The sequence below is a fragment of the Zootermopsis nevadensis genome, unplaced genomic scaffold (genome assembly GCF_977971745.1).
Source record: "Zootermopsis nevadensis isolate Lab colony 2312 unplaced genomic scaffold, Znev_1.0 Znev_ptg000010l, whole genome shotgun sequence".
NCBI classification, from domain to species: domain Eukaryota; kingdom Metazoa; phylum Arthropoda; class Insecta; order Blattodea; family Termopsidae; genus Zootermopsis; species Zootermopsis nevadensis.
Genome location: NW_028259142.1, coordinates 15,380,689 through 15,394,647, shown reverse-complemented (window position 1 = coordinate 15,394,647; position 13,959 = coordinate 15,380,689). Strand labels below are relative to the sequence as shown.

General features: G+C 35.0%; 2 protein-coding genes across 6 annotated transcripts in view; one reads left to right on the top strand and one right to left on the bottom strand.

Annotated features, from left to right (window-relative positions):
• Nucleotides 1-50: 50 nt before the first annotated feature.
• LOC110830979 (queuine tRNA-ribosyltransferase accessory subunit 2) lies at nucleotides 51-7,442 on the bottom strand. 3 transcript variants are annotated; one of them, XM_022066443.2, is made up of 9 exons: nucleotides 7,011-7,441; nucleotides 6,678-6,827; nucleotides 5,858-5,976; nucleotides 4,221-4,377; nucleotides 3,203-3,391; nucleotides 2,960-3,123; nucleotides 1,870-2,118; nucleotides 1,171-1,296; nucleotides 51-901 (listed from the first exon to the last, which is right to left on the bottom strand). In XM_022066443.2, exons 1-9 carry the CDS (start codon nucleotides 7,125-7,127, stop codon nucleotides 790-792), a joined length of 1,383 nt encoding a protein of 460 aa, XP_021922135.1. In that variant the 5' UTR covers nucleotides 7,128-7,441; the 3' UTR covers nucleotides 51-789. The 3 variants fall into 3 exon arrangements, with proteins under 3 accessions (XP_021922135.1, XP_021922137.1, XP_021922136.1); XM_022066445.2 differs by lacking the exon at nucleotides 3,203-3,391 and having other exon boundaries at nucleotides 7,011-7,442; XM_022066444.2 differs by lacking the exon at nucleotides 6,678-6,827.
• Nucleotides 7,443-7,484: 42 nt separating this feature from the next.
• The window catches only part of Nelf-E (negative elongation factor E), a 37,897-nt gene continuing 31,422 nt past the window's right edge, over nucleotides 7,485-13,959 (top strand). Inside the window, exons 1-6 of one of the 3 annotated variants that reach the window (XR_015534566.1) lie at nucleotides 7,485-7,749; nucleotides 8,879-9,172; nucleotides 10,309-10,505; nucleotides 11,127-11,181; nucleotides 11,843-11,954; nucleotides 13,517-13,612. Coding sequence is in view for 2 of the 3 variants with exons in the window: in XM_022066448.2 (XP_021922140.1) it covers nucleotides 7,669-7,749; nucleotides 8,879-9,172; nucleotides 10,309-10,505; nucleotides 11,127-11,181; nucleotides 11,843-11,954; nucleotides 13,517-13,593 (816 nt within the window). In the remaining variant the exon portion in view is untranslated. Of the gene's footprint in view, nucleotides 7,750-7,889; nucleotides 7,935-8,878; nucleotides 9,173-10,308; nucleotides 10,506-11,126; nucleotides 11,182-11,842; nucleotides 11,955-13,516; nucleotides 13,768-13,959 lie in introns of those variants that run through there. The other 2 variants (XM_022066448.2, XM_022066449.2) reach the window with 2 other exon arrangements.

The following is a 13,959-nucleotide window of genomic DNA, read 5'->3' as shown; positions in this document are numbered from 1 at the left end:
TCCTTAAATTAGGCAATGACTACATAGGTAGTTTTCAATTGTCAATAAAATAAAAAAGTGTAAGCATTTATTTTGTATCCTGTTCATAACATATTGCATAATCATACACATTTTAAAAATTATCAATTTTGTGATTTGAAACCAGTTAGTCCAAGGAGAAGGATTATAGAGATACAGAGTTTGTGGTAATGAATGACATTCACAATACAGATGTTCTTCTGCAGCATTTAGCACAATATTTCACCATTGCCTAGGCTCATTTAACTCACAGTAAACAAACCAAATGAACACCATGTTCTGTATCTAAATAAATCACAGCATTACATTTTACATATGGCAAATTAACAAATCTGGTCCATCTGTTGAAATCCTATTAGACATGGAAAAACTCTGAGCAGTCCATGAGGATGGGTCATCCTGTAACACAGCTTTCTCCATTCTTCTGTTACCATAACAACTCCTCTTGTATATGTCCTCTCCTCTCCTTCTGTCTTGAGTTTTATCTCTTCCCTCACTTGGTCTATCCATCATGTTCTAGGTGTTCCTAATGGTCATTTTTAAACTCTCAAAACAGTCCTATAGTCATCTTTATGTAACATACACATTTATTATGATGTCCTTTAATTTCATCACTTTCCTTGCAGAGTTGTTACCGTCAAATCTTACCTATGGTCTTGGTTTTGTATTTGCATTTGTTTGTTTTTTTATACTAAAAATTAATTTCATCCCTACTCAGTACAATCTGTTGGTCATGATGATGTTTCATTTAACTAGAGCTGGCAGCTGAACTTATGACACATCGTTTCTCTCATTCACACACCTTTTCAAGCTTTCCAATGAATTTGACTTTATTGCTTCTCTTATACTCTTAAAAAACTCCATGTAATGATGAAGATTGTGTCTATAACAAACAAAATGAATAACATAGTAAGAGAAAGGGGTAAAATAGGAAATACTGCACACACTGTCAAAGCAAATACACATTCATTCCCTACAGTTATAATATGATCCATTAAGGAATCAGCAGATATGTCATTTGGAATAATTCTGTATCAAATATACTCTCACTTTGCATTGTAAATATCCATATGCATTATTGAATATATGCCAAGGAATATCTTGTGGCAGGAATAATATTAAATTGTAAAAAATAAACTTGGTTATCTTTACATGGTGAGCAGTACTGGTCCAAGTAATTCATGTGTCTGTAGAAGGTGGTGTATGTAGGCCCGTGTGTGCTTTTGACATGTCAGACAGCTGCATGATCTGCTCAGTGGAGTGAAGTCTTCAGCATACCTGTAACAGTTATACAGGTTAAATTTGGTATTATAATCAAGTGTTACAGCTCAGTCAGTAACATTCCTTAATAATCTGGCTGTGATTCAAGACTAGGCAGAGACTTTTCTCTTCAGTTTCATACCCACAACAGCTCTTAATGATTATGGAGCTAAAAGTCGAGATATACAATGCATGCAGTTTTTCATATATATAAAATCTCATATACATCTTCATTATATGGTAGTGGTGGTGGAAAATATAATTTTCATTCTTTAGACAGAAAAAAGAACACATTCACTGCTACAATAGATATTTCCCATTTATTTCATGGATTTAGTACTGGAATCATTGTAAAACCCTAATTTAGTACACCGCTCCTGAGTACCTTGGCTTTAAGTCCTAATATTAAAATGAAGGCTTGAAATATATTCCAGCAGTAAATGTGTTAAAATACACCTAAAAATGTGGACACTACAGAAGCAGTGAACCTGAATGACATGAAAAAAACAGGGATGGCCTCAGCACATTGGAACAGTCTGGCCATATACGATAGAGAATTGGGTTTCCGATAATGCACAAAAAAGCACATACTTTTCATCTAACAGAGACAATTCGTATATTTTATTCAATCTGGAACTTTGTGATTCGGTAGTATGCCCCTGTGTTTTTGATACAACATATTTATCCTCTTCAGCATGTGAAGCTTCCTGTGTACTTATTTTCTTCTTCTCTGGAGGTTCAGATGATGATTGTGCACTTATACTTGTTTCTGGCTTCAACTCTATATCAGTCACTGGTTCTGCTGCATTTAAAGCATCAGTAGCAGAACTGGGAATGTTTCTAGAAATACAGAATAAGATATTTTTATATCCTGATATTTAAGTTTTCAAGTATCATTCTGATTTAAATGGAATTAATTTGTTGGATTATTATTGCATGTCACAGGGAATCTGATGGTTTGGATGTAAGGTAATGGCCTAATGTGACAAAAGTCTCTTTTTCACCAAGACCAGCAAGAGATAGTGTGAACATAAACACTTGCCAAACTTAACTCTCACCTATGACAAATGTCTTCCATCACTATATATACCCAATTGAATCCATCTTCAGAAGTTAATAGTCACTCATCTAGTAAACAAAATCCTTGTTTTTTATGGAGCACAAAAATTGAATATGTATACAGAAGAGCCCAAATATCTTGATACATATGAAACATCAAGTCCACACTCACACTCTAGTTCCTCAGGATAAATCTTAATGTTATCTGCCCAACTATGCTTAAATCTCTTAAGTGGCCTCTTCCCCTCATGTTTCCCAACCAAAATGTTGTATTCATTTATCTTTTCCTTGTATGCTTTGCCATACACATCTCACCTAACTTGATTTTATTGCCCTAATAATAGTTGGTGAAGTGTCTCCATCCTCCCGCGACTTCCTCTCATAGAACAAAACAGGGAGAGGCCAGAAAGACAACATAATTGGAGAAATTTTCTACAGCAGCAACATGGTGGGGGTAGCAATTTTTTTTCTCCCCAGATATTTATCTTCATGAAAGAACTGAAAAAATCTCAGAAATGCCTCACATTAACTCTTATCATTTGGTAATCAGTAGTTAAAATATAATTTTATAATAGCAAATAATAATAAAAGTGCAATAGATATTGAGAAAGAGTGAACTTACAAATTATTTATACAATTCTGGAATATCAATGCCCCTCCTCTCTCAGTCACTGTGTATGGATATGAACTATCAAAGGCATCAATCCCCAGTTCCACCATACTCAACACTGTCCCTGGGTTCCAACAACCATGCAGAATGCGAAACTTTTCATTTGGCAAATGTTTCTGAAAAGAAAATAATCAAACATTTACAAAGAGAAATTTGGTATGGATTTCTGGCTTACATAGCTTTATTTTAAATTACCAAACTTTCTTCTAGAATTTCCCTGACATCTTCAAAGGTTAAGTTTTCCACATCAGGGCCATTCTTATGGAGTCCATCAATAACATAGCCAAAGACTGGGAAATCTGCAAGATACTTTGCAGACTTTTCTCTTCCTTCAATACTATACCCTCCCTCTACTACTCCTAAGATTGCACTTTTTTTCAGAACCTGTGAAAAGGAAAGAAATAAAAGTAGAAAGGAAACAATCAGGGTAACATATACATCATCATCATCATTTTAATACACTTTTCTGCTAGTTTTTTATCCAAATATTCTGTGATTGGTCTTGTACACATACACATTTTTAATATATATTTTGAAGACAGAATATAAGACTAATGTCAGCACATATCAGGTTAACCAAGAAAGAGATTAACTTGCAAGTAAACATTTTATAACAAAACACTGTTTTTATTTGTATTTTGTGATGTGATAGAAGAATGGACCTATCTCTGCAATTCAGCTGACAGCTTTTTGGGGGAAGAATGGGGAGTGGCACTGTTTATAAATAAAACTCTGTGCATTCACAACCTTAATGAAAGTTGGAGGTCACAATTACCCTTTAGAAAGAAGCTCCCAGTGGCTACTGGATTCTAGATGACCCCAAATGTGGTTTGAATGTGGAAGTGCAGAGAAAAATCCCAACATTCCTGCCATGAATCAAATCCTGCTCTTTGATTTCTCTCAAGTTACTGAACAAGCCACTGTCTTTATTAACAGCAATATGGAAATTTACAGAGAGTCACCACTAGAAGGCTATGGTTTAAATTCTCAATAGGGGGCAGGGATTTTTCTCTTCACAACACCTCTGGGGCCTATATGGCCTCTTATCACATAGTTAGACATGAAAATGACCATTCACCTCTATACACAGCTAAGGTTTAGATGCATCAACTTTTACCTCTATGCCTCCTATATGTCTTAATGGCTTCTTACTTACTCAGGACCTGGGAAAACTTACTGGACAAGTCATAAGACTAGTGCACAATATTTTTACCTCCGATTTCTCATGTCTCTCAAGACATTTCTCAAAGAACATGAGTGATTTGTCAATTGACTTATGAATCCTCTTCTTGCTGCTTTTGAGGTCTGTATCACCATCACATAAAGCTTGATACATATCAGGCTGAAAGGCTTCTATCATGTCCATGTACCTGGAGATGTCATCATATTAACATTTTTGTTTGCTTATACTACCAACCTGTCTCACAATATTATAAGTTTGTTATTTGTGTTTCTGGGGTCTGCAGTGGCCGCGCGGTCTGAGGCGTGGGCCTTGTGCCGCTTGGTCGCTGGGATCGTGGGTTCGAATCCCACTCAAGCCATGGATGTTTGTCCACGTTTTCTGTGTACAGGTAGAGGCCTTGTGACAGGCCAATCCCTCGTCCAAGGAGTCCTACTAAATGTCTATAGATCGAAACAACGAAAAAGTTGGATACCGGAAAATCGTATAAAACATTGTTAAACCGGAAATATATATATTTATGTTTCGAAGTATACAAACTAGAGAATTTAAGAAAATCTATGATGTCTGAATCATTGGACTAATACAATTTATACAAGGTGAGGGGTTGCTGTTGGGATAAATAATGGAAACAAACAATACAGCTTAACTGGTTGTGGTGTAGGAGCAGTTGGATGCTCCAGGCCTGCATTGAGCATACCTGCCACCCAGGTGCAAGCACATTCTGCTGCCCCTATGTATATGTTCTCAATTTTTCTACTTTTAGATTACCAAGTTTAATTATGGATGGATTTCAGTTCTCTTTAGTGCCCCTTCAACCATGGCTCCCTTAGGTAATTGCATATTTTGCTACCCTCTGGTACCACCCTGATTTTTTGTCACTCAAATGCAATGCTTCAAAATCCTGTGCCCCTATAGCAAGTTGCCACCAGTCTAATGTTGCTGCCTGGGTGCGATGCACCCATTGCACCCAAAGGGTGGCGTGGCTCTGGGATGCCCACCCCTTTCTAACCTATCTATTCAACTGTGAAAAGACATTCTGTTTCTTAAGATAATTTATTGGTATTCAGTAGTGTGTAATCAAATAACATAAGTTTATGGTTTCATAATGCTCCTTCTGACCATGTTTATGAACCCTATACCATTTAAGGCTATACCAATATTTTTTTCTTAACACTGGCAGTACCAATGTGATGACCATGAAATTTCTAATGTGGTAGTAATATTCTCTAACCTAGGAACCTGTAGTTTTGCGCAGTGATAAATCTTTCTAAAAATATGTAACTTTTGCAAAGCTTTTCTTTTGTTTCTGAGTATTTATGTGTAATTAAATATTAAGCAAAAACATGGCACACATCATGAAAGTCATAAAAGTACCTAAAAGCTTCTTCTAAAATTTTTAAATGTTCAAAATTACAAATATAATGATAGTATAAAACTCAGGTTGAGTATGATAATAGAAATCAGCAGTAGCAGTAATTATGCAAAGAAATGAATCACTGCATTTCAAAATTATAAATATATATCTCCTAGCATCTCTGTGCAGATTAAAGCATTTCTTAGGAAAGTATGCATCATGAATTCTTCTCAATATGTTTTGTCCTGAGAACACTTGATATTTTTAGTACATAAACTATCCTGATTCTCTGAGACAAGAACTCATTTCATACTTGTCAGGGTCCAGCTGCTTCCTTCCATTTCGAGGCCATATTGATATTGTGTTTTTATCATTAAATCCATAAGGAGTTGCAACTGCTGGGTCATGTATACTGCAGAATGTAAAATATTCCTACAAAGAGAACAAGCAAATTTGGATATAAGAAAAGATATACCAAGCACTATTTAAAAGATTTAACTTTTTAAATACTGGATAATAGAATATCGAAGAATATCTCAAAATTTACATGTATTTCTTTTAAAATAATATTTACCACAGAAGTTCTAAGGTTATTTATGTGAACCTTTTGTTTTTAATTTAAAGTGCTATGTCAGTTCATAATTAGCAACATAAAAACAGGTTTTAGAGTTTTGATTATGCAACCGCCTCCACTAGAAATCTAACCCATCATGTCATGTATGTCAGGCAGAAAACACATAATAGTATTCAGTGATGTCAGCACTGGATAAAAGATACCATTTAGCTGGTAAGCTTTCAGCCATTATTTGGGTAGGTATTTAACCTACAACAGTTTAGTTTAATTTTCTTTTTATTATTAGTTTGACAAACTAGTAAAATGTATGCATATTTATTTCTATTAACAGAGCTTTGGATACTGTGGGAGGAATGTCTTGTTGGAAGACTAGCCTAACTCACAATTTTTTCAAGTTCAATCACACATAACCTCCAACCGTGTCACAACTTTTGTAATTTAAAGAACAACGTAAGAGAACTTTAGTAAACCATAAGATGATCAGACAATGTAGCATGATTTCTGGGCAATGTCTATTATTCACACAGAGTTAATCTCTGTTATAAAAATATTAAAGTACTTTGAGCCCAGTGAAGTCTGCAATGCCCTTTCTAAAAGCAGTAACTGCTTCATGACAATGTGCGACAGTTGAAATTGGTATGTGCAGAGGTTGTTTGTCTTTGGTGACCATCTGTAACACTTCATAGGTTAAATGCGGTATGCTTCCACCCTGAAAGGAATATGAATACTGTTAAATACAAGGCAACATTCGATATGAAATGATCAGGTATTTTGTTTCGAATCAATCGTATTGCTCCTTAAAATAAAAATGAGACTATGAGAAACAGGATCAGGATTTCTAAACACAAAACACGAAATTTGCATTAACATTACCAATGGTGAAGTAATCTACCTTTGCATATAACAACAACATTGGTGTTTCCAACATTAGACCTGGTAGCCGTTCAATATCCTTAATATATCCAATACGATTAGAACACGATGCGACAGATGAAAGTATAAACTTCATTACTGAATCACTTTTCTTTAACTACAAACGATTATATATGATGTTAAGTTTATCCTCCCTACTCACTAAAATTTTAATTTTCATACGAAAGCATGGACATACATAGAATCGTGGGGGATAGTCCCTTCTACTAAACATGTCGACCACATGAAAGAAGTAACTTTTTAAACTACTCAGCTAAGGAAAATGAGTGGCAATATCTGTTGGCCCATTATTTGTGTATTAAATTGCTCTTATGGTTTAGAGCCTGAAGTATCGTACAAAGAGTGACAAAACAGCTCCATTTGCTAACAACGCACAGATCATATTCAAATAACATCTTTGGTATCATCTACAGGTTGTGTGCATTTCTCACTTAAAAGAATTAGCTATAAGTGCAAGAAGTGTTCTGTATTATGTTCATTACGTCTGACAGCTTGTAGTTTAGCTGTTTCTATATTTGTATTTATATATTGTATATTGTATATTGTATATTTGTATATTGTATTTATGATCCAATCAATTATAATTGTACGTTAGGAATTAAACAGATATCTTAAATATGGTATATCTGCACTTTCCAACTAATCTCACGGAAGAGGAATTAATGCTTCAAACGAAATATGCAAAGCTTAAGAAAAAGGTGACTTACACGTTTTATAAATATGTATAATAAGTATTAGTTTAAATATGTAGCATGTTTTGTTGGTTTATTTAACGGCATCTTGTCACTAACATAGGTTATATACCATTGAATAACAAGTTACTGAATTATCGTGATTTATGAAGTTGTAATATATGGAAGTAAACTGTCAGTCTCTTTTTAAGGTATGGAATAATTATTATGTTAGGAATTTAATTAGTTTTGCCTGTGTGTTTTCCGAAGATAAACACTTTCTTGGCCATTTTATCATACCTCCCATTGAACTAATATTGAATGAGTACAAACAACTAAGGTACCTGCTGCAAAAAAATTTGTGCATATTTTAAGGTTGAATATTGTATGAGAGATGGAGAGATATGGATGCTCCTATGACACACACATTCCCTCACTTTTCTTATTTACTTGTTGATTGTTAATTTTTAGTTTGAATCTGATGTGCCCTTTGTTTCTGATTGTACTGCATGACGTTTGGAAACACATTATAACATTTGTCTGTTGTGTTGAAGTTCATATTCCACCTCATATATTGAGGAAATGGTGGCCATTAACACTGTATGTGTGTTAAATCATATTTTGTGACCTCTGTAACTCGGGATTTAATAATGTTGTCTCTTCTGTTAGTTCATCATGCAAATAAAACTTAAAGGTTAAATGATAGTAACAGTCATTTTGTATCTTTATAATTTGTGATGTTTACATTCTTGATTGATTCCTATTATACTTAACAGTGCTGTTTGAATTTCCAAATCACTGTGAAAATAAAATAAGATTATTGTGATTGCTGAGTAGGTAAGAATTTGGAAGAAGGTTGAAGAAAATCTGAGTGAGGAGAGCTACTGACTTTGCTAAAATGCACGCTAGATACCTCATGTGTTACCACTGTATTAGCCAGCCTGTTTCCCATCACTTATTATTGTCCAACCAGTACATAGTACCTCAGACAAGGAAATGTAACTGTACTCTATTTCAAGCTATATGCACTTGTCCAGAGCTTGATTAATTTCTGATGGTGTAGTGCATTACATTCTTTGACCAGGGACCTTTCTGAATTCATCTGAATGTGACTTTATTTAAACATATTTTTTACTTTTTTTATATTTTGTCTTAGAAAAAAGCACTGCAGGCATTGAAAGCACCTCGACCAGAACCAGAACGTACACCACAAACTCCAAAGCGTCCAGCAGAGGCTCGGGATGCACGTGAAGTGGCAAGGAAACTTCTTAAATCAGGGGCTATTACAGCCATTACAAAGACTCCTAAGAGACCTGAACAAGCAGGATTCAAAAGACCTAGAGGTCTTGAACGGAAACTGTCTAGTACAGAACGTACCATAAGTGGATACCAACCTTTCTCTGCGACACATCCTGAAGACATGGAAACAGATAACCGCCCCAAAGTTAAGGTATGTCCTTTTATTTGATTTTGTAGTAAATGGAGAGTTATATACAGCATGAATGGGGAGTATTATGAATGGAAGTTAGGAATGATCATTTGAAAAGAGTCCTGGTATTTTCCAGAAGAAAACAATGAAAAATTCAGATCAGAATAGGTGGTACTGACTAATATTAGAACTAAGTATAAAGAAGGAGTTGTGTTTAGTTTTATCCAGCAATGACAAATCATTGGTACTGATGCCAAGTTTGGCATCTTCTGAGATTTTGTCAGGCACTGGTCACTACAGATTTTGTCTGTTTTTTGTATTTGAAGTCACTTATTAATTCATAAATTCTCCATCAATAATTTTTTTTTTTAGATATGTTTTGATGATATGTTATTTTTCTGCCCTAAATACTGAAAAGTGTTGTTACCTATACTTAAGTGAACAAAAGAATCAAGAGAGATATTCCTCCACCCATCTGCCTGTGAGATCACTCTAGTTGGTTTTTAATTGATTTGTCTGTAGAGAAATAACAGATAAAATAAATATAAAATGGTATTCCAATCCTTATAAGTTATTTTCACATGAAATATATAAAATTTGATTTGAGAAACTATTTTTTAAATGGAGTGATGTTTATGTTGTTGTTAAAGAGCCACTCAATAGAGGTATTGAAGAACTGTCAAAAAAATGTGCAGCAGCAGAAATCTGAGGCAGTACTGTGGCAACAAACAAATTATGTTATAAATTTGGCATCAGTAATGGCAGTAGCTCTTCTGCTCTTGGTATTACATGTCCCATCTACCCTTACAGATCTGAGTCTCTTTCAGAAGATACATTTCCTTTGATTGAAATTCTGCTGATATTTTGGCAGTAAAATAAGTCTTGGTGCCATCTCTTTGAGAGTTCATGGAAGCTGAGATATATAGAAGTTATTTGCACACGTAAACATGCACTTACATATTTCACACACCAAATAACCAGACAGGAATTGGTGGCATGTCATTGTACTTTAAATCATAAGGGAGTGAGGTGTTGAAGATGGACAGGAAGGGTAGATGGTGAAGTAAACTAGTGGAATTGTTAGCAGGTACTATAATTTAAATATTTTTTTATGTGCATGCTAACTTATTTATGTTTTCCCTCTCATACTGTTGCAGAACTTGTATGACAGCTTTGTATCAGCCCGTGATCGTGAGGAGAGAGGTCTGACTGAAAAACGCGATGGTCGTGCTGATAAACCTCGGCAGGGTAACACAATTTTTGTGTCAGGACATGAAATAACTGAAGATTTCCTGAAGAAAACTTTCCATTCATATGGCAACATTGTTAATGTGACTGTGGAAATAGAGAAAAAGTAAGTAACAGCTTTGTTTCTTTCAAGTTTGAACTGCTGAGAGGGCCATGCATTTAGCCACATGGCCAGTGCACAGGTTTCCCAGAAAAGGAATTTGGGAATTTTTTTTAAGCAAATGTGCAATCCTGTTTTATGATGGCCACTGAGTTTTAGCCATGTTGGAACCTATGCCAAGTCCGCTCACAAACATTTAGTGTCAAGGTTAAGAATACTTGGGCTTTGCCTCCACTCCCTTATGTAACTTCTTGGTCTGGTTCTCCTGTATAGGGAAAACTTTGCGTTTACCTTCAGCCTATGCTGCACTGAAAATGGCTAAAATGAATGTTATTAATGCTAATAGAATTACATACTTTTCAGTGTAAAGTAAAGGTAGTGAAACAGAGTAATAACAAAATTATTGAGTTATGTGACCAGTCTTGAGAACGTAGCCATTGCATGAATTGGGGATACCAGTAACTGTGTTTTAGAACTAAGTGTGTATCAGACATTCACTTCAGTTAATTTTATAGTTCTGTAAAATGTAGCAAAGGCTGGCATGAAGTCTTTACGTGATTCCATTCTCTATGTTCCTACGTGTTGCATGTATAGTGTCAGGCTGATCATGTTAATTTTATTTTTCAGTCATGGTTTTGTTACATTTGACAAAATGGAGGCAGCTGATCAAGCTATAACAGAGGTAATTATTCTTCACAGTTGTAATATGATTTAGCCCATTGTACCTGCAAAGTATAGGCACATTTAAACCTTTAGACCTTGTTCTAAGTCATTTGAATCAAATACATTTCTATTTTCTTAAGATCTGTTTTAATATTATTCTTCCATCTATGCTTAGATCACTCAAATGGTTTTCCCCCTGAGGTTTTGCAGCTAACATTTTGTGTGTTTATTAATCACTACATTTCCTGCCCATGTCATTCTTGGTTTCATCATATTAATAATTAATAATAACTGGTGAAGAACATGAACTATGAAGCTCCTCATTATGCAGTTTTCTCAGCCTCACGTTACTTTCTGGCTCTTAGGTCCAAATATTTCCTTCAGAATCTTTCCTCAAATGCCCCAATTTTCTTTTGAATGCAAAACACGTTTTTGCTCTCTGTTGAGTTTTCCCAGAAAGTAATTCCAATTGACATTGATGAAGTAAGATTTAAAATTTATGTTTTCATGAGTGATATGACAGTCCTTATAGCAAAGCATGCTGAGCTTAGGTTAGGGATAATGTGTGTAATATGTGTTTTCCAGTTTAAGTAATTGAAATTTATGGTATACATATTGAATTTGTATAATTTCTGTACCAATTTTATGTGACTGCAGTACAGTATATGTTCTTTGTTTAGATGCATCATGGTATGGTTTCTGGCGTACAGTTAAAAGTTTCCCTTGCCAGAAGACAACCTGTGATTCAACCAATCAATGATGCAGCATCTGCTGCCACATGGTCAACAATAGGTATGTTGAGAGTTGAGGCTTGAGGTTTTTCATGTCAGTCTAATACAGACTGTCTTATAGTCTTATAGGTATTGCACCATGTTAAAGTGGTAAAAAGCTTGTATTGTTATGACACTGAGAAAACAGCCATAGCAGAACTTGATGCCACCCTGGGCTATAATCGAAGACACATACATTCTAGCTAGGATAACAGGATATGGAAACCACATCAGAAAAGCTAGTGAGGTACAGTTGTGCTTTGTCGAAGAAGACTTCTCTGTGAGTAACTAATGGGAGCCTGTCATCAGAGCAAGTATATCAGAAAAAGGAACACATACAATTTCTGGTTAGTCGCAGCATTGGTCATTGTTAGTGCTTAGATGGGTGTTTATCTGAGGTGAACATGCATCACAGTTATGCTTAAACTCTGAAAAGGAGGCAGCAAGTTACTCTGAAGTGTTGATAATTGTTACTTCATAAAGAGAGTTAATTCCCAGGAGACCTTGTAATGACTATGTGCAGATGTTTATTTGGTGTGGGAGTGTAAAATGCTGTAAGTTTTAATTTGTTTGTGTGTTAGGATCTGAATGGGAATTTTTACCTGTTACAGCTCATTGGTCCTCTTCGTAACAAATTACTGACCAAGCTTCTTTGTGGGCTTCCCTCTGGGGAATTGATACAGATTGATGAGTTTATTGGTTCTTGGGAAATTTAATGATGCTTTTTCAACTGCATTTGTTGTGTTAATGCCAGGATGATTATTAATGAAGAATGTGGATGAAACACTCATAGGCTTTTAAGGCAATGGCCTTGAATTTGCCTGGAGGGTTGAGGAGTATCATGAAAACCCCCAGTCAGGGTAGATTGAAACAAAGTAGGAATGATAACCACTCAGCTATAACATTCTGTATGAGAGGACACGGAAACAAGTACAGTTAAAGCTGTAAGCTAGAGATGTTTACCATGTGTGGAAGAAGTGGCATTAGTATTATGTTATGTTGCATTTAATGAAAATTTGTGATTTGTCAAAGAGAACAAGGCATGCTATATTTTTTGTTTAAAGTACTTAAAGTGAATGCACAATGTGGAAGTTGCATCTGACCATATGTTAATGTGGTATGTGTGTGTGTTCCATGTAACAAATTTTGGTACAGTTTTGGCATTTGGGTCTGCTCTAAAAGTTGTAAAGTGGATTTTGTTTCGGTTCATACTTACCAAAATTTCTAGAAACTGACTATCAGACATTAATACATTATATGTTGCCAACTTCTTTAGCTTTAATTTGAAGTGTTTTTCATTGTGGTGTGCATTATGTGAAATATACAGGAAGAAATAAGTTCTCTTGCAGTTATATAATTTTTTTTCTGTTTACCAGATATGTCAAACACAGCTTTGTTTTTGTAATTTGAGAGTGGTATGCAAAATAGCAAAGAACGCATTTTGGAACTTCATGTACTCCAAACTGGTGTGTTTCTTTCCAGGCGTGTTAAGTGCTGAAGTTGGGGGAAGAGCTCATGTAAAGCAGTTACTGGACTGTTCTATATGTGGATTGCAGGATTTAGTTTTTTCTTCATTTGTTTCAGCTGCAAGTCATTCACAGAAAGGAAGCCACAGGGACAGGAGAAAATTGATTGTTTATGAAGAGGGCTTTTTCGATTAACCTGGAGACTAGAGACAAGGTTTGACATCTGTGTATATATAAGAAACATATAATTTTAATTTATCCAAAAATTATATGTATATTCAAAGCAAATAGATAATGTAATTAAAAATTACTACTCACGTATCTGTAGCAATAACAGTGTTGAAGTAGAATGAGTTAGCTCAAGCAGTACTTGCAAGGTATGTAATTTAAATTTTGATTTCCCTTGGTTCCTCTAAGCAAATGTGATTGCATCTTTAAATAGGTCATGTCCGCATCCTTGTCATCCTTTCTAGCCAACTGTACATTCATATCCTCTTATGAAATAATCTCTTCAGATGATATATATAGCATCATTAAATGACTTAAAACGATCCAACCGAC